The sequence below is a fragment of the Rhinolophus sinicus genome, linkage group LG01 (genome assembly GCF_036562045.2).
Source record: "Rhinolophus sinicus isolate RSC01 linkage group LG01, ASM3656204v1, whole genome shotgun sequence".
In the NCBI taxonomy this organism is placed as follows: domain Eukaryota; kingdom Metazoa; phylum Chordata; class Mammalia; order Chiroptera; family Rhinolophidae; genus Rhinolophus; species Rhinolophus sinicus.
The window spans coordinates 204,044,341-204,063,988 of record NC_133751.1 but is presented as its reverse complement, the minus strand read 5'-3'; the positions used below and the strand labels follow the sequence as shown (position 1 = coordinate 204,063,988).

Here is a 19,648-nt window from a genome sequence, read left to right as displayed (position 1 = left end):
ATCAAGAAGCAGCTTCTCTCTCTGCCACACTCACTATTCGCTTCCGTTCTCCAAGCCACCCCATAGCCCAAGCTGGCTGCTGGGGATCCAGCCATCATGTCCACCCTCCAGGCCAGCAGCAGGAGGAAAGAGGCACTTTCCTATGTTTTAAAGGAAACTTTCTGGAAATCCCAGTTAATACTTATCTCTCTGACCCAAACTAAGTCACATCCTTAGTTTGTAGAGTCACATTTCCAGGAGCACATTTGGGCACAGTGCCTCCCCAGATGATGCAAAGGGGAAAGAGAACTGATGCTTACAGGCACCGAGCAGTGGCTCCCATGAATGCTGACAGAGTGTGAGCTTCCAACTCACAATTAGATTGAACAACACAGGGCCAGGAGTAGGGTAAGGTGAGGCCTCGGGTGCAAAATTTAAAGGCACCCAAGAAACTCAGAAGGCTAGATCATTTTTCAGTACAATCTTTTTAGAAATCAAAATTAATGAAAAAAATCCACAATGAACAAAATATCAAAATTTTAAATAAAGACAGTTTCAGCAACAACAGTCAGTGCAAACCTGGAGACGGTCTTTAGAAGAAAATCTCATCCTTTTTGCCTCCGCAAGCATATCCACAGCACCGTGGCCAGCTCCATCCCCAGGGCTCTCCCGCAGCAGAGAGGAGACACAGTCGGGGTCAGAAGAAGAAACAAACTAAAGGTCTCCATCTCACGGAGGAAAAGGGGGGAAGGATGAGGTCAGACTGTCTCCTTTCCCCTCTCTAGCCTCCATGGCCCAGGGTTTAATCTCTGCAAACCACCCTCAGTCTTCACGCAGCGTAGGCACTGAGCTGGGAGCGAGTGGAGTGGCCTCAGGGCCTGTGGCAGAGGCCGGAGTCCTGATCCAAGCCACCTGCACCACCAGGGACACCCCTAGGCCACAGACATCAGCCTCCAGGTGCAAGGTCAGCGTCCCTGCCGGCAGGTGAAGGCCATGTTGGCAGAGGGAACCCTGCTGACCAGCCGGTGCCAAGGGCTCCCCCCCTCCCTCCCTCTCTCCTCAAGGACACATGACTTCCTCTTTCCAAACACCTGGAAACCATCTAAAGGAGGAAAGCAGGAATGGGTAAACTGAGGGCTTTTTCTTCCCCTTAAAGAGACTTCAAATCCCCCGAGGGGACTAGGTCAGGGACCGCTGGCCGATGACAGCCCCTCCCACAGGGCAAGATGGCATTTCCCAGCGTCCTGTGCAGTCAGGTCTCTCAGGGGAGTTTTCATTTGCAGCTCTACCCTGGCGGGCTCAGAAAACCCCAGGCACACGCCTCCATCTTCCCAACCCCAGCAGAAAGGGGGTGACCAGAGCCACACTGGAGGACCCCTGAGTGCCTGACACACATCTGCCCTTGACTGTTTTGGGGGGAAAATAAACTTGGTTGTGTTGGAGCTGTGACATCTGGGAGTTTACTTGTTAGAGTAGCTTAGCCTGCCCCGACTTACTGCAATTCACATCAGCAGATCACATCAAGCTGATGCTGGATGGAGCACTTACTTCGTGGTGGATGAATTCACAGGAAACTGCTGTTAATCTTGCAGTCGCCCCACACTCGGACCCTCCCCACCCCAGGTGCCTGTCTGCTCTGGCAGTGGAGCTGAGCAGAGCCAGGTGGGCCACACTGGTGCAGGAGTGGCGCTGGCTGACCCCACCGCCCTCCCAAACCCGCTTCTGCTCTGTCACCAAGGAGCTGCCAGCAGGCAGCAGGAGCCCAGGCTCTGTGCCAGGACGCAGGCGTGACTCAGGCCCTATTTCCCCACCTGCCGTGGGCTGGGCTTGGTGTAAGGCCTGGTCCCAGCACCGAGGTATGGTCTCTAGTGCCCACTGCCCGTGACTCCCATCTGCCACGTGCTGGCTGTGACATGGGACAAGTTGTGCACCTCTCCGAACCTTGCCCTCATCTGTAAAATGGAGGTACCCTCCTGGTAGGGATGTTAGAAGAGATGAGTTAACATGTGTAAAGTACTTGGGCCAGTGCCCGGCACATTACAAACATTACAGAGCCCAGGGCCTCGCTGCCTTTGCACCGACTTAGTCATGAGTATGCGACTCAATTCTAGACGACGACACATTAGGGGAGGGCAGTGGAAGCCAGGGCTTCCTTTTACTTGAAGAGACACACACAGCACACAACCACCTGCTCACACACCTTGTACTGGACGCGGTGAAGCTGAATGTGATGCCTGGGACAGTGGCAGCCATCTTGTAACCATGAGGCCTGATCCTGGATGTCCCGGGGGAGGAGGGTACACAGCAGGACAAAACTGGGCTCTACGACGCAAGAAGGGGGGACAAAGAGCTGCTGGGGAGGCAACCTCCACGTCCCAAGCCCATGCAGCCCTTGGGATCCTGCCAGCCTGATTTTCAATTCCATGATGCCTGTCCCCACCCCTCACCCCAAGAAACGGGGGGGGGGGGGGTGATAAAGTGACCTTGAGCTTGAAGAGGCAACTCCCTTGGGATAAAGGTACCATGAGCAAACAGAGAGGTAGGAGAGCTCCTGGCTTGCAGTTTTATATACAAGACTTCAGTTAGATTATTAGCTAAAATGACCCATCCTCAGGAAGCAGGCCGGGCCGAGGCTGCATAGGATTAAATCTGAGACCCTCGGGCGGCTGGATGGCTCAGTTGGTTGGAGCGCGAGCTCTTAACAAGAGGGTTGCTAGTTCCATTCCTGCATGGGCCAGAGAGCTGTGCCCTCCGCAACTAGACGGAAGGACAGCGACTTGGAGCTGACGGGTCCTGGAAAAAGCACAGTGATCCCCAATATTCCCAAATAAAAACAAAAAAAAAGCCACCTGAGAACCTCAGCTGAGCCGGTACCCCACCTCCTTCTGAGTGTCTAATCCAACAGATCCCAGAGCCCACCCACACCCTAAAAAGTACAATGGCGTTCTATTTTGCTTCTCAGCCACCACCAATTCAATGTATTTTTAGGGCAGCTGAAAAATGTAATTCTGAATCCAGTCTGGAAGCATTTGGGCAACTGACATTTTATGTCAAAGCACAAGCAATGATGACAAGAAATCTGACAGTGGAAGATCAAAAACAGGCTTGTTTTATTTATACACAGAACAACTATTTACAACCTCAGAGGTGGACTATATACACAGCCATACAGGAGGCATTTGCTTCCACGGAGGGCACCGTATAAATTAACTTCATAAATATGAGGGTGAGCCCCACCCGAGGACACAAAACCTTCTCTCCAAGACTCTCCAGGGTGCCTTCCTTCCTCCCTCCACAGCCACAGGACCGTGAGACCCCGGGACCCTGGGGGAACAGCCAGTCACACAGCAGGGTCCTGGGGCGGGCAGGGGAGCACCCCATGTGCAGCAACAAAGATTCACAACGAACGGGGACCTGACCCTTCACCGACAGTTTCATGCAACATTCGTATTTACTCATTTCACTTCTCACTTACTGGAATTAGAAAAATGGCTTTTACATAAAGTGTTGCTTTAATCACTGACAACGTATTATTTTAAACACCATGCTTGACTCAAACCTAGGCTTTCCCACGGGGAGGACGCTGAGGGCACAGGGTGCCCCACGGGGGCCCCCTCACCTGACTTCTAGCCTGTCCTGTCTGGGAGCCCCTGAGAACCCCAGGCGCCACCGATCCAAGCAACAGGGCAGCCCATTCTGAAACCGCGGGCGCGGGTCCCCAGGATCTGCACTGTGACAGCGAGTGGCGTCTGGTACTAGATTCTCGCTCCACGTTCACAGGGCGCAGAGGGTGACGCACAGCTGCCCCGCCTCACCGCCAGGGGGCGGCCGAGCTCACGAGCAGGACACAGGCTCTACCACAAACCCCACCCACCACATCACACGCGGGCACAGGAGTGGGTCGGGGGCAGGGCCTCTGCCTGGGCCCAGCACCCAGGACCTCCACTGGGGGCACCCCACACGAGAGGGGGCCTGGCAGGGAGCCGGCAGGGGGTCTGCAGAGCGAGTGGCAAATGCTGTTCAGCTACGAGCCCCCAAGGGGCCCCCTGCGGTGGCTGCAGGGCGCCTTCGCCCTCCTGCCCAGTCCCCTCCCTCACACGGTCAGCGGCCCCGGCCACAGGCACTAACGCCCAGCCTCCCCTTCGGGGTGTGGCGCCCCGGCAGACCCAGGGGCTGGGGTGCAGGTCACAGAACCCCTTTCCAGGGTGATGGGAGCCCTGTGAGGTGTGACGGACTCTGCAGAGAAGGGGGCAGAGTCCAAGGCAGTGAGGGCTGTGGGGGGCGGCGGGCGAGGGGGCCCCGACACCTCCAGGGACGCGGGGCCAGGCAGCGCGACACAGCCACCCGAAGGTCAAGCTCTCAGGACGGCCCACCCAGGACCGCTCTGCAGGGTGGCAGCTTGTTCTGCCCCAGAAATACTGAACTGGTGCCCACAGGGCCTGTCCCGCCCGGGGAGGCGGCCGCGTCGGTGTGCCCGGCCCCAGGCGGCTCTCCGGTGACAGCACTGCGTCCCCACGCCCGCCCGCAGCTCAGGAGGCGCCTGAGGCATAGGGGGTGCGGGGGGCGCAGGGGGGGGGTCAGCCGGGCACCCTGACGGCCGGGGTCACAGGCTGGAGGACGACCGAGCTTTCTCTTCATGTTGCGTTAAAATGAACAGGACTAGGGACGCTCCCGCGCGGTTTTCAAACCAGGAGAGGCGCGGCCTCCGTGGAAGACCTTGTCCACGAACGGACATCAGCAGTGGGCGGCCAGGGGCTGCTGAGGGGCCACGGAATGGCTGGCGGGCACCGAACTTCCCAGGGTGGGGGGACACAGGCTCCCGAGCCGCAGGCCTCGTCTGCTCGCCCGGGAGACGGTGCCACACGGACAGGAGCCCCGGGACAATCACGTGCGGCCCAGACAGGCCGTTTCTGCTGAGATGCCCGGGGCCCAGGACGGGTCGGCGAGCGCTGGGAGGTGGCGGCACCATTCACCCCCACGCCAGGCTGAAAAGGTGCGTGTCCGAAGGTAGCTGTGTTGGTGTGTTCACGACCGCGGAGGGGCCGGACGGGCCCTGGGAGGCCTCCTGCGGCGAGCAGGGGGAGTAGCACCATGACAAGGGCCGGCGCCGCGGCCCCGCCTCAGTCGCAGGAGCGCAGGACGCAGGCCGAGAGGGCGGCGGCTAGGCCTCGGCGGCAGGGGGGCTGCGGCTCAGCTCCCTGATGCCACACAGGATCCTCTTCATGTGGCCCACCTTGGTCACGCCCAGGTCCTGCAATGACAACACTGCCACTGACGCCAGGGCTACGACAGGCGGCCCACGGCTCGGCACACGGGGCGGAAATGAGGCAACGGACACACAAGATGGAACCGACACACGGAGTGACAGGCACGCAGACGCCCCCACATCATTCCTGTGACCCCATCACTGATGTCGCTCAGGGACAGGGAACAAGACGGAGACCAAACACAGGGCTGGCAGCAGGTGGACCCCACTCCCGGGACGCGGGAGCTCGCGTCACCTGAGCTGGGCAAGGTGCCCCCCCCGCCCCCCATCCCTCCCATGAGGCAGTGACGAGCTGGCCCAGGCAGCACGTGGACCCCGGCGAGTGTGACGTGACTGTGCCGGAGGAGCCGCCAGGTCTCCTGGGCTATAATCGACTCCGTCACCAACAGAGGGGACGCTGTATGCTGGGGTCCCCTTCACCCATCATCACAGAGCCACTCAGTTTGACTTATCAGCGAAAGGCTGTGTCCCCCACAGAGTTTTTAACGGTAACATAGTTCATGGCCACCCAGGCTAAGCAAAGCACGGTCCCGCCAGTAAGTCTGCTCTGGTTCTGCCTGGCTGCGGGGGGTGGGGACGTCACTGCCAGAGGCAGGGTCGGCCGCTCGGTGGCCAATGCCAGCCGTGACCCCCAGTCGTGCACAAGGGCCTCAGAAGCACTGTGATAATCTGACGCTGGGACATGGCCAGGTCAGAGGGAGGGGACCGAGGCCAAGCTGCGGGGACGCCAGGTGTGGGTACCCGGGGGGCGCTGTGGAAGTACCTTGAGGTCCCTCCGCTCCAGGTGCAGGAGCTCGGAGCCCCGGATGTCGTGCCGTGTGAAGGTGTCCTTATACTCACACAGACTGAGGTGCTCCAGCCAGGCAGCAACCTCCTCTGTGCCCCAGAGGTGAGCTGTCGGAGACGGAGAAGCACGAGTGCAGTGAGTGCCCCGCGCCCAGCAGCCGGCAGCCGAGACGCCCCAGCAGCCAGCGCCTCAGCAGCCCGCGCCCAGCAGGCGGCGTCCGAGACGCCCCAGCAGCCGGCACCCCAGCAGCCCGCACCCCAGCAGCCCGCAGCCGAGACGTCCCAGCAGCCGGCACTCCAGCAGCCAGCACCCCAGCACCCCGCACCCCAGCAGCCGGCAGCCGAGACGCCCCAGCAGCCTGCGCCTCAGCAGCCAGCACCCCAGCAGCCGGCACCCCAGCAGCCAGCACCCCGCACCCCAGCAGCCAGCACCCGCGACCCTAGCAGCAGGAGCCTGCCACCCAGCCACAGGTGCTGCCCCAAGTGGTGCAGAAAGCAGCAGGGGAGCCCGCTCTCAAAAGGCAAGACTGCAGCAGGGCTGGTCTGTTCCTGCCAGGTTGGCCATCAGCCTTCCCGACATTTCCCCATGTCCCAGGAAGGACGAGCACCAAACCAAGGGAAATGCGGGTCTGACTGCAGCTGAAGCCAGCTTTCCCTCCACCTTCTAGAAGGTTCATTCACTTCAGGAAACAGCAGGAAGGGAACATGCAGCAATTTCATGTAATCAGAGCCACCATCATTAAAAGAAACCCAATTTCTGGACAAACATGCAAAGAAAAATCATGGGAGCCATCCTGACTGGTAGCCAATGCCACCCCAAACCCAGATGTGGGGCCACCTGGCAGCCGGGAGCGCTGGGACAGCTGTGCTCAGGACTAACCCTTCAGATGCAGTTCACGCGCAATCTACTGACCCAAAGGGAAACTGTCCTTTAGTGCCATTTTCTATTGCTCTCACGGCCCACACTAGCTGGTGGCCCAGGATCCCGGTGTGGGGCTCTGATCACCAAACCAATCAAACAAAAATCAGCGCCCCCCAGAGGAAGCCGCCTGAGGGGGTTCTGTGTCTCCTCCGTCTTGTCACCTCTGCTGTCCTCCCCCCAGCTCGCACCCTCCATCTAGGGCAGGCAGGCGGTTCCGTGGCCTGTCACCCAGTCTGCATGGGAGCAGTTCAGGGTGTGACCAGGGCCAGCACCTGGCAGAGCAAAGCCAGGGCACAGATCAGTAGCTGCAGACAGACGACTCGGCACAGGCCGTGATGCGGGGTCGGGCCCGAGGCCCAGGCCCAGGGAGAAAGCAGACACGGGAAGGGCACACAGCCGGCAAGGGCGGCCGGAAGGGTGGGGGCAGGTACCAGGGGCTGCCAGGCTGCTGTGCACTTCTCTGTTCTTGTTGTTTTTCTCCTTCTTAAATTTGGTCACCAGGCGGAATTTCCCACTGCGGCTGCGTTTGGAAAGATCCAGCATCACATTCTGTGGTGGGAGAGGAGAAACACTGAGAATCAGACCCCAACTCACCAAGGCCCGAGTAACAGCTCTGGAGCTCAGAGGGGCGGGCGGGGGCCGAGGCGAAAATGCTTTGTCCCCGGTTTACTTATTCTTGTATTCTTCCTTGATTTTAGTCTTGTATTTATTGTTCGTTTTTAATGCCTTTGAAAGTGGTTTCACAGTGAGCACCGTGTATTTTCATCTTCTATTTTTTCATTTTAGAACATGCATTTCTCATGTGATTAAAAAGCTGTGTAAGTATTATTTAAATATTAGTATAATTACAGAACTATAGTAAGTAAGTTATTTAGCAATCCTCTAGTGTCCCCTGGCCGGCTTTGACTGTACCACAAATATCTTTCTAAATAAAGCTTCTCCTGCACGTGCACTTTCCTTGGATTTACTCTGAAAGGCAGCATCTGTGAGGGGAGCAGGAGTGACACAGGGACACTGTCCTGAGGTGCCCCTCCAACCCCCCAGAGAACTCCGGGGACGGGCAGAGCCGATACTGCTTCTTCCTGCAACCTTCCTTCCTGACGGGCCTGTGACCCTTCTGCTGTGCACACAAATACACACACCTGTGTCTACCAGTCTGAACGCACCCTTTCCTCGTTTCAGGCACCCCAGCTTCTTCCTGCCCCGGCTGTCTGGATCCTGCCCCAGGGCTCTGCCCCCACACAGACCCGCAGCCTGATGACACACTTTCCGATTGGACAGGGACATCTGATCACACTGAAAACACCTCCACAGGGACTGTCACTGGAACAGCAAGCACCGCAGCTAGAATTCGGCAACCACACGCGTCTTCCCATCGGGAACAGCTGCCATGGGGCTGCTCAGTCCCGTGAGCTCCTCAGAGTTGCCTTCGTGCACTTCCTACCGCAGGCAAGTCATGTGTTTTATGTTTCCACTATGAAAGGGACATCTCACAGCGACGTTTTCTCACCAATCATGAGTACTCAAGAAACTTGTTTTCACAAACTTCTTATACTTGGCAAAATGACCCATGACGGATTCGCACAGCTTGATCCATTAAAGCCCGTTAGCTCCCGGTGACATCACAGCCACAGGTTCTTCTGTCCCCAAGGGCTGGCGCCCACCCCACCCCCAGTGCTTCCTGCAGGAGGGGGTGACTGAGGTGAGAGGCAGCCGTTCTCTACCACAATCTAAAGAGCACCCTACTCCCGACTATAATTTTTTTTCTAATGCATACATGAGCATTCAATTTATTTCTAACTTTTAATGTGGGTCTCTTCATCCACTCGTAAGATGGAGCTGAGTACCAACATGCTCTTCGTCTCCCCCGCCTTTTAAAATAAACAAATTTCAGATTTCAAATTACACCACCCATATACACTTCGTCAACTGTGAGACAAGAACACTTTGTAAAACTGTTATCACACTGACACCAGCACCAAAATCCATTTATGTCCAATGAGCTCATTTATATCAAATCTCCCCAACAGCTTCAACCATTTATCCTTGAGGTTGGTTTGTCTAAATCAGACCCTAACAAGGTCCACAAGTGACACACAGCCCTGAGCTCTGTGGCCCCCTTTCCTTCACCTACAGAGAAACCAGCTGTCTGTCCTGTAGGCTCTAACTGATGGCTCCCTGCGGTGTGGCTGGCCCCGCTCCTCCCTCCCTGTGTGGCGCTGCGTGGGCAGCTGGGGACACGGACAGGCCAGTGCGTGAGGATGTCACCGGGCTGGCCCACTCCATCCCCACCAGGTTACAAACCCGCCAGGGGATTCCCCAGGGGATGCAGAATGAATAGCCTTTCAATCCTGCACTTTCCTTTCAATCCTGCACTTTCCAGCTGGAATTCTTTTAAAAAGAATTTCTTTCATCAGCTATGATTTGTATGGATCTACTGATAATATTGAATTTTGGAATCAATGTGCTAGTTTTAAAAAATGAACTGTGGAAAGTTCCGGAGATTTGTTTCACAGCGATGTGAATACACCTAACATAACTTGAACTGTACACTTAAAAATGACAAAGATGGTAAATCTTACAATTTTTACCACAATTAAAAAAATATGAACTGGGATAATGTCCAATTTTTTCTAGCTTTGATACCGTTTCTTACATATGGAAATTACCTATTCCTCGACATTTTTCCTTTGAAGGTAATATTTAAATTATTTTTTCAAGTTGTTCTGTGGCTATACTTTTAAAACGTCTTCAGATTTCAATTTGTATAATTTCAATTTTTCCGGAAAAATCAAGTTTCATCAACATTTTAAACTTCACTAGCATTTCTGTGATTGCAGCTTGATTTACTTTTCTCATCTGTTGTTACATCCCCTTCATAACTTCATTTTGTTCATTTTCCCTGAATATATTTGCCAGAGGGTGGTTTAATTATTTGCTTTCAAAGAACCAGCTCATACATTCATCACTTTTTTTTGCTTTCAAATAAATGACTTCCCTATTTCTATGCGAGTAGGAACGCAGCACCATCCCCTCCAGATCCCTCTTGTCCTTTGAACCTCACCCCATCTCTTCCCTTGGGTGGGTGGGAGCTGACAGCGGCCAGCAGAGGGGGCCCAGGAGGGAGCACGGCCCCCCCTTGCCTCCCAGGACCTGGCTGCGACTTCCCGCCCCAGCCATGCGTGCACTGTCCTCGCTGCCTGCAGAGGGTTTTTGGTTTTGAAATTAAATGTGCTCTTAGGCGCCACCTGTACTATGTCCCACCTACTCCTGCAAGAAAGAACACCTGCACCGTCCCACCAGCCCACATCTGAGAACCCCAGAAACCAGGGCTGCTCTAGACATGGCTCAGGGGACCCCATTAAGTCAGACAGCCGGGGGCACTTGTGCAGGTTTGTGTGTGTTCACGGCATTTGGTGATACTGGTTTTGGAAACATTTTTAGGTTTAAAGCACTGGAACCACGATCCCTGTGACATGGGCTCTGAGTGCTAAGACCGGACAGTCCCAAACAAGCCAGCTGGTTGGTCACCCTGCAACCAGGTCCCAGGGCGCGAGCCTCCCATGGCAGCAGCTGCTACAGGACCGGCCCTCCATCCGTCTTCAGAGGCACTCGGTGTGGAGGGGGAAGCAACCCGCTGTGGGCAGGGCAGGGGGACACGGGGGCCGCAGCTGAGCACGGGCGGTTTCTACCTTCCGTGAGTAGCTGAGGTTTACTGTGCCCCAGGACTGTGCTACCCAAACGACCCCTGGGAAAGAACCAGCTTTAAAATGTCCAGTCCATAGTCGGCTGGACTAGAATGAAGTGTGACGAGGTAAATTACTAGAGAAATGTAACCGGAAAGGACAAACTGCCAATTGCTTAAAAGTTTCTACATTCTTCCTCTCAATTCCTATGATGAGAATAAAGCGTTTCGTACTATCAGCAGCCCTGGTTTAGAACACGATCAGATTCTGAAAACATCCTATGGGCAACAGAAAACATATTCCCTCTTTACAGAGTACAGAATTCTCTATACAGAAACATGATACATTTGTGTATGTATGTTTTTATATATAAATATTCTATATGTAAATATATTGGATATTTTATTCTATATGTAAATATATTGGATATTTTCTATATGTAAATATTTCTTTTGTTCAGATGCTGTGATACGGTTTTATTTGATTTATCATGGACTGACAGTGATGGCTCACACAACAGTTTGGTTTCTGTCACTTTCTCTCATTTCAAGAAGTTTTCGCTTTATATACTTTATGCATATAAATTCAAATTCAAATTTTGGGGGTAATCACTAAAAGACTAGCCAGAGAGTATATATTCCCCAACTAGTGGAGGGGACAAACAGAATTGTGTGGGAGGAAGGAAAGACTCATCAATCAAAAAGGAGAAATTAAAAGAAACAAAAAGGGCAAATAGAAAGCACAAAGTAAGATTAAAAAATATATATACATATATATATATTAGTATTCACTGATAATATGAATAAATGCACACAGACTGAACTCTCCAATTAAAACAGAGTACTAGACTGGATAAAAATCCAACAATATGCTGTTTATGAGAGACACTCCAAATAAAGTTTGAAAGTAAAAGCATGAAAAATAGACCAAACAAGTTGACTTGAAAATAAAAAGAATGACTGAAAGTCTTTACATAATAATAAAACCTATATGCACTCAATGACATAGCCTCAAAATACCTAAAGCAAAGATACACAAAAATCACAAATCGAGACATCTATATCCACGGCCAGACAGCTCAATAGTAATTGACAGATAGCTCAAGACAAAAAATAAATTTTATTACAAAATTATTATATTTTACCAATATAAAGTGATCCCCCTATATTTATTACCTTAGGTATGCAATTCTGTTTTTATGTTAATATTGTTAATTTGGGATTTTTTTTTATTGTGTTTTCTTGAAATTATTTATTTTTAATCTTTCTGTATCCTAAGTTTTTACTGGGAGTACGGGAGAGAAAACAAGGCGCTTTTCTTTTTTTTTTTTTTTAATACAATCTGAGAATAATTTGCTTTAAAGAGGGGAATCTATAATATCATTTTCTGTTACCTTATTTTCATGTTAGCTACTTAGTATTTTTATGTTAGCTACTTAATAGTCCCTTATTTTCTTTTACAATATAGACTATATTTTTTGTTTTTTGTAGTGACTTGGAAAGACACAAATCTTTTCAGTTCTATTGGAAACTACCTTTAAGTTTTTAAAAATCATCACTAACTCTACATTTCCCTAATTATCAAAGTCAAGAACTTTTTTTGACTTTCTTCCACCTTTGGAGGAGGAATTTAACGTGCTTTCATTCCTCTGTCTGTGTCCTCACCCAGACTCCCCAGCTCACTGTCCACTTCTCAGGCTTTGATAATTCAATCTGGAATCACAAGGCCATGTTATTATTACATCTGTTCAATGTTTTATATATTATTTTAGTAATTTTCTTCTACATGAAAGTTTTACTATATTTATAATTAACTATTTAAGCAATTGTGATGAGCTTGGCCTGTCTTTTTATACCGAAATGTCCTCCTTCTTAAGTTGTTGAGTCTTGTTGCCTGGCTGGAAGGACAGGGTTTGGATGTGTCAACAAATGCCTGTGTATTCAGAGGACACTGGATGCTGGTGGGCCCGCCTCTGTCTGCTCACCCTACTGCTGCCAACAGGTTGTAACAAACCAAGCTGGCAGCAGGAGTGCCCACTGTTTCTAGTCTAGCGGTTACCTTGTGAGATGTGTTACCCTAAGGGGAACTTCTCTCCTGATCACTCTGCTCTATCCTGAGAGGGAGGCCATCCAGGGTTTGCCTTTGTCCAGACACTGCCCACGAAAACCAGCCATTCAACAAGCACCTCCCCTGTGCCCTGCTGCCTGCTGTCCAGTGCAGGAAGGAGGTGACTGCATCTCAGGACGCACACAGCGGGGGTCCTGTCTGTCCCAGCTACAGGACCTGTGGCAGGCTGGGGTCTCTAAACACGTGTAAAAGGAAAGGGGGCTGTGCTGTGAGTCACACACACCCACTCTGTCAGAAGAGGCTGTATGTCTGACAGATGTGTCTGCACATGGGGGCAAACAGAGGGGCTGAGCCCAGCTTCTTTCTACCTATTTCCTGGTCAGCCCACAGCTCTGCTTCCATGAGCGACATGTGCCTGTCGTCAGGTCATTCTCAATACCAGCTCCCACTCCTCCCCACACCCTGAGGCGTCTAAACAGACAAGTCTTCAGAAGCCATATCAGGGGCTGCAAGACCGATGTCCCTCCCGCAAAGCTGCGGGGAGTGCACTGAATACAGGCCCTGAAGGGAGAGCCTGGGGCGTCCAGGCAGAAGTGACCACATACCTCTTCGTCGCTGGGCTCCATGGGCTGGCACAGCCACGGCGTGTCCGCCAGCTTCCTGAGCTGCTGGTCCATCTCGGCGAGGGCGGCCCCGAGCCGCTCCTTCTGAGGGGTGTCGAGCTGCTGCTCAGTGGGCAGGGGAGACACACGCCACGTATCAGCATGAGGGCCCGGGTGACAGCCACACCCTGTGCAGGCAGGAGGCCAGCCGCTGGCTGCGCTCCTCATGGAGTTTTCACAAAACCCTCCATGGAAACTGAGTCACAGAGCACTGGCTCAGGGGCCCATGGCTCCTGCCCTTCTAAGGAGCATCAGGCGACAGAATTAAACTCTTTCATAAATAAAGCAGCAAAGCGAGCTTATCTGAAAATCCCGTTTTCGGGGGCTGACACTTCCCCGGCTTCCGTTTGCCTGGGGACCCTCTGTCAGAAAAGGGGAATGGGACCAGCCACCTGCACCGAGGGCAGAAGTGCTGAGGTGGCCAAGGAAATAGCCGTGCTACGCCAGGACAGCACGGCATTTTGGAAGGAAGGGCAGAGGGTATAAAACTGGGCTTCTGGGCAGCTCCCAGCCATGTGACTTTTACCATGCGACAGCACCTCCTTGCCACCCCATCTAGTGCCTTTCCCTAGTGCCGCCTCTGCAATCCAGTCCCCCCCACCCAGCGTGCGGCCCGTGCTGCCTCCTCAGCCACAATCACAGGGCTGAGTGAGAATGGGCCGCAAGCACTGCTGCCGAGAACAAGCCACAGGCAGCTGGGCCCCACCTGTGGGTGTCTAAGGGTGACTCGTCTACAATGACAAAGGAGTCCCGCACAGGAGTCTGACACTAGAGGTGACGTGGCTGAGGTGCGGCAGGAGGGGCTGTGCTCCAACCACCGGTCAGATCACACGAGATCTAGATACTTAAGGCCGGGAAGTCTGGCCTGAGCGCCCACGGGCACACCCCACGCAGCTCACCAGGGCCATCCTCCCGGCCAGCAGCAGCTCCGTCTCGCTGCGCAGAGCCTTCATGTCATTGACCATTTCCTGGACAAAGCCGCAGTTCAGCCCCTGAGAGGAAGCAGAACAGATGCCCTGTAGGAGGTCCGAGGGCTGCAGGAGCCCCGAGAAGCGAGACCGCAAAGGCGAGGCACCTCCGTGGCTCTGGGCCTGCTGTACACGCGGTCCATGGACTTGGAGCTGGCATTGACGGCATGGGCGAGCTCCTGCTCCACGTCTCGGTGGCACTCGGCGATCTCCCGGATGCTGGAGAGAATGGGTACACGGCACTCAGGACAGATGCAACCTCACCTCGCTGAAAAGCCCACGTTCTACCCGGAGAACCAATGTGGACCACGGCTCGGCCACGATGACCAGCTCAGAATGACCCTGTCAATCATTTCCTGACCAATGGCAAACAGAGGAGGTCTTACGTGGAAAAGCTGACATCAACATCCAAGTTTTTCTAGAAACTTGATGGGGGAAGAAAATGCCCCAAATGAGACTGACACCTTATAAAACAGCAAACTGGCAAGGAGCACGGTTTGCAGTCCTGCACGTGGCCCCTGACGCTTCCTAGAAGGGGACTCTGCCCACCCCGCTCTGCAAGGGAGATGACAGAACCCTCCTCTGATGGGGACAATCCTGGTTAAACGAACGGCTCAGGCGCAGGACACGGCCCCAGGCAGCAGCCCCTCGGCCGAGGGACCCACACACATTCAAGGCTTAGGTTGGACACGAGACCACCGGGGCCAGAGGGCAAGCACAAGGCAGGGAGCCAGCTGGGGGGAGCGGGGTGCGGAACCCCTGTCCTGAGTGTGGGGAAAACAGGGACTGCTGACATGGCAAGGACCCCCTCCCAGCAGGCCGCTGGGGCAGCCACAGGCCAGGAGGTCCCGAGCAGGAGTACAGGAGGCAGCTAAAGCCTGCGCCCGGCAAGGAATTAGACTAATACTTGAGGAGCAAAGCCATCAGGCCCGGTCACTGATCTGATAATGCAGAGCTGGTGGGAGGCCCGGGGGCAGAGGTGGTGCCAGCTGCCTGACATGGAGAACGCAGGGCACAGGACATGCTCGCGGGGAAGGACAGAGCCACAATGGGCACCCAGAAGCAGAAATGCCTGAGGGACCCAGGACGGCTACGGCCTGCTGGCTGAGGGGCTGCTGCCTGGGGACAGCACGTGAGGGCTGCAGAGCCCAGGACCTGCAGGACAGCACTGCTTCCGCCGAGGGCAGAGGATGGGACAGCCAGAGAGAAGCCCACACGGACGGCCAGGGCGCACGGCCAGCGTGTGACCTCAGGTGGGACGCTGAGGCAGGAAGTGAAGTACAGTGAGACAGAACCAGACCGTAGCTGTAGTCACTGGATGTGGCAACGAGGGGGCACAGGTCACCAGGCTGAAGCCCACTTGCTGGAGGGCGGCAGAGCGGTGGCAGACACACCAGGCAGGAGGGGAGGACAGTGGGCAGAGCGCTGACCACCGTGCTGGGAGGGCCACAGTGGCTCCAGGAGCCGCTCAGAGGCCGAGTAAAAGGAGGAAAGGCCTTTGGCTCGTCTTTTTTTTTTTTTAACTGTAAGAGCCGAGTGCAAATGTGCCTCCTGGGGTAGAATGGAAGTGGGAAGTGGACTAACTGTTCTCAGGAGTCCAGGGCAGGTTTTCAGATCTGGGAGACAGCTCTGAAAACACCTGTGGGTTTAAGCTTCCATCTATGTAAACCCCGAGCAATCTCTGAGAGACAGTAAGTGGAAACAAACCAAAGCCACGGGCAAACAGCAAGCCAGCGGGAGGCTGACCGTGGGGGAGGGCGAGAGCCCACCTGTGGATGAGGGCCCCCGCCGCCCGCCCAAACTGGTCCATCTGGGTGGCTTCCTCCTCGGACAGGATCTCCGGGTGCAGACAGAAAGACGGCGGGCGGGGCAGCTCGCACTTCTGCTTGTCTTCCCAGGACTTCAGGGTGTTCTCAAATGCCTAGGGCATGGGAACCAGCGTTACAAACCTACCGCTCTCGAGAGGCCATGCGCATCTAACGTGGACAGTGACGAGTGGGACAGCAGCAGGCTGACAGCGGGAAGGGAGAGACGAGTCTTTCTTACACTGGGCAGGAGGAACGGGCCCAGGAGTTACCGCCACGCTGGCTTACTCCTTGTGTCTAAAGTACAAACTCCTAGAACAAAACATTAGAGCTGCGAGGTCTCAGAAGGGGCCCGGGGCCCGCAGGCAGCCCTTACCCGGTCTCTGGTGAGCATCTGTGCCCGGTTCTTGTGGACGATCCGAATGCAGCCTGGGGGCTGGACCCAGGCCTCTCCGTCCACCTGCACAGGCACGCCCTCGTCCCCCAGGATGGCGATCTTCACCGTCCGACACTGAACAAACATCGCAGCTGTTACGCATGCCCCGGGCTGACCAAGGAGCCTGACAGCCGTCTCAGCCCTGCAGCCTTCCTGTCTTATGCACCCCGCACACGGCTGACCTGGGGCGACCACACCACAGCCGGCCCCGCCCTCAGGGTCCCCTCACCCAGCACTGCATCTGTAACCACAGTGAGGACTCAAACACGAGAGCCGGGCCGGGGGTGGGACCTCCCGACTCCCGAAAGCCCTGGGTCCCTGCATACATGCAACACACCCAGAACAGAGCAAATGGCCAGCAAGTGGTTAACAATGGACTGCTTGTCTTTTTAACACAAAATGCTGCCAGAGTTAAAACTGTCACTTCAGGCAGCCTATTGTGTGGACAGACTGGGGCAGGAAGGGCTGGACAACACAGCCTGGGTGGGGCTCAGGTCAGCTGCTGTCCCCCAGGTCTGTGCGTAAGAGCACCGCCCTCCCCAAACCGTCACCAGAAGTAAGTAATGGGGGGCCTGGCCCGGCCTCCGCCCCCCCAGCAGGGCCTCAGAGCAGCTGCGGGGCTACACCTTCTCCACCCACCACACACACTCAGCCTCCGCTCCTGAGCTCAGGCTGTTGCTTCTAAAAGCTGCGGGCACAGGGCCGGGGCTGAGTCCAGACCAGGCCTGCGTCATCTCAGCAGGACAGGGCAGGACACAGGGCACCCACAGGGCAAGTCAGGGCAGGTGGGGGAGGGTGGCCCCAGTTTATAAAGAGTAGGTTTTAATTTCAAGTAAGCAGGTGAGAAGGGGTCTCTGGCCTAGGAGGCAGGGCCGGGTGGTCCTGGGAGAGCGTCAGTCTCCTGGGCTCTATCAGGACACACTTATCAGGGAGGGCGAAGTCTCTGGGCCAGGCCCAGCATCTCCGATCGTCTCCCAGGTCCCTCCCACCCCCAGGACTGTGGCCAGTACCTGAGCAATCCGGTGGTGCTGCAGCTTAATGACCCGAGAGACGGCCATCTGCATACTGCCAAACACAGCGACCACCTCCAAGATCTTATCATCGAAGGAAGGAGCTGCGAACGTCTGAAACGGCAGGGTCAGAGCTGAGCCCGCGTCGAGCTGAGGGGGGCGCCACCGGCCCCGGACACGCCCCCACGCGCAGGTGGGCTGCCGCACCGGTAAAGCCAGGCAGGCCCACGACGAGTGGTGATGTGTCCTAACTAAAGAACCCCTTCCTAATATCCTGGAACCAGCTACTCGGGATCAAATTCCGGCTCTGCCACTTAGCCCTGTGACCTTGGCCAAGTTCCTGAAGGTTTCCTCATCTGTCAAGTGGGATAATACTGGTGTGCTTCTCGAGGGGTGGTTATGAGGGCGGAGTTACTATCTGCACAGACTGAAAACAGCGACCAGCGCACAGTAAGTGTACTGTGTTAACTATGTTGGTTAATTCTTATGTACAAAGGAAGCCATGCTCCTGGTTAAAACCCTCAGTGCCTCCCAGCTCTCGGGCACAAACCCACAAGCTCTTCCCGGGCTTCCCCGACCCTGAGGGAGCCCTGACTCCTCTGCACCCCGCCCACCTGCTGTGCACTGCCCTGGGCAGCCACTAAGCCTCTCATCCGCTGCACCCTCTGCCTGGAACAGCCCCCACCCACCCACCTGACCTGGCCAACCCCAAGTCATCCTCAGGTTGCAACACAGATGTCCCCTCCTCCGAGAAGCCTTCCCAGATTGCCCCAAGGCAGGATGGGTCCGGCTTCTGTGGTACATCTGTGCCTCTGACAACATCTGTTCTGCCTGGCCCCCCTTCTCGTGAGCAGGGGACCCCATCTGTCTTGTTCACTGTACCCCCACTGCCAGCAGGAAGGCGTCCATCCCTCTGCATAACTGACAGAGCACCCCCAGCACTGCGCTGACGCTCTGTCAGGGCCCGAAGGGGCCGACGCTCCTTGAAGGGGCTGCCTCTCTGGTTACCGCCACCCCTCCCCAAGCTGGGGCCCACGTCACCCAGCACCCATACGTACATCATCTTCCTTGGTGCCCCCCCAGAAGTTGGTCCCTCCGGCATAGCTGGGAATGTTGAGGACTGCAATTCCCTGGAGGCTGGGGAGTGGGATGGGCCGCCCGTCACACTGAGCAGTGGAAACGCAGGACAAGGAAAGAAAAGAGACACGCAGGGCATCAACCGGTCCTTCTCCACTAGTGACCCGCCCCCAGGGCTGAGGAGGCCACGGCCGGCAGCTGGGCTCCCACCGAGGGACCAAAAGGCCGGTGTCCACAAGGAGTAATGCCCCCAGGAGACCAGACGGGCCCCTGACCGCCTGCTGCCGCTCACCTCCAGCAGGACCTTTTGCTCCAGGTTTTTGTAGGTTCTGTGCAGCAACTCTTTGGTCCCGAGAACCCCGTACCACATCATGTTTTTGGTGCGACTCCTGGAGATGAAAAGCAAAGAGCTGACGAGGGCTCTGGCTTTCTTCCTACAGTTAAGTCCAGTCACTGCTGCAGAATGTGGGGATGGCACCTGATCCCATGGGTCAGACTCAGCAGTTCCTTACAGCGGTGACACCTCGGGGAAGGGCATGCACTGGTGTGGTACCCACGTAAGATACGCAGAAACAGATGCATTTACTGACAGGACATTCTGCTAGAAAAAAGTATCCCCCAAGAAAGTAATCACACCCCGAAAGGTAAGAAAGGTAAGGCACAACACAACCTCACCAAAATCTTATAAATGATGGGGTTTTTCTGACTAAAATTATGCTTACCGTAAAAAATATGGAAAGCACAGAAAAGCACAAAGGAGAAAGTAATCTCCAGAATCCCCGCATCTGCATGGTTCTGTTTCCTTAGTCTTTCCCAGGTATGCGATTTAGCGGAGAGACAACCAGCCTGAGCCCTCTGCCTGACCCACTGCGCTTCCCCGTGTCCCAAACATGACTGATCTCTGGGGACAGGTCCCTACGTCGCTTATCGAATGAATCTTTGACCAGATGTGGCTCATTCCCACTCTGAGCTCTGTAAATTACA

General features: G+C 54.9%; 1 protein-coding gene across 4 annotated transcripts in view; it reads right to left on the bottom strand.

The window, feature by feature from the left end:
* Window positions 1–3,067: 3,067 nt before the first annotated feature.
* Window positions 3,068–19,648, bottom strand: part of DGKD (diacylglycerol kinase delta) — a 101,543-nt gene continuing 84,962 nt past the window's right edge. For 3 of the 4 annotated variants that reach the window (XM_074315247.1, XM_019739753.2, XM_019739755.2), the window contains 11 exons: window positions 18,957–19,053; window positions 18,646–18,753; window positions 17,588–17,701; window positions 16,518–16,652; window positions 16,106–16,257; window positions 14,444–14,555; window positions 14,268–14,360; window positions 13,312–13,431; window positions 7,385–7,502; window positions 6,009–6,139; window positions 3,068–5,230 (listed from right to left, as the gene is read on the bottom strand). In XM_074315247.1, the coding sequence (XP_074171348.1) occupies window positions 5,141–5,230; window positions 6,009–6,139; window positions 7,385–7,502; window positions 13,312–13,431; window positions 14,268–14,360; window positions 14,444–14,555; window positions 16,106–16,257; window positions 16,518–16,652; window positions 17,588–17,701; window positions 18,646–18,753; window positions 18,957–19,053 (1,270 nt within the window). In that variant the 3' untranslated portion in view covers window positions 3,068–5,140. The remainder of the gene's footprint in view (window positions 5,231–6,008; window positions 6,140–7,384; window positions 7,503–13,311; window positions 13,432–14,267; window positions 14,361–14,443; window positions 14,556–16,105; window positions 16,258–16,517; window positions 16,653–17,587; window positions 17,702–18,645; window positions 18,754–18,956; window positions 19,054–19,648) is intronic. The other variant, XM_074315255.1, reaches the window with a different exon arrangement.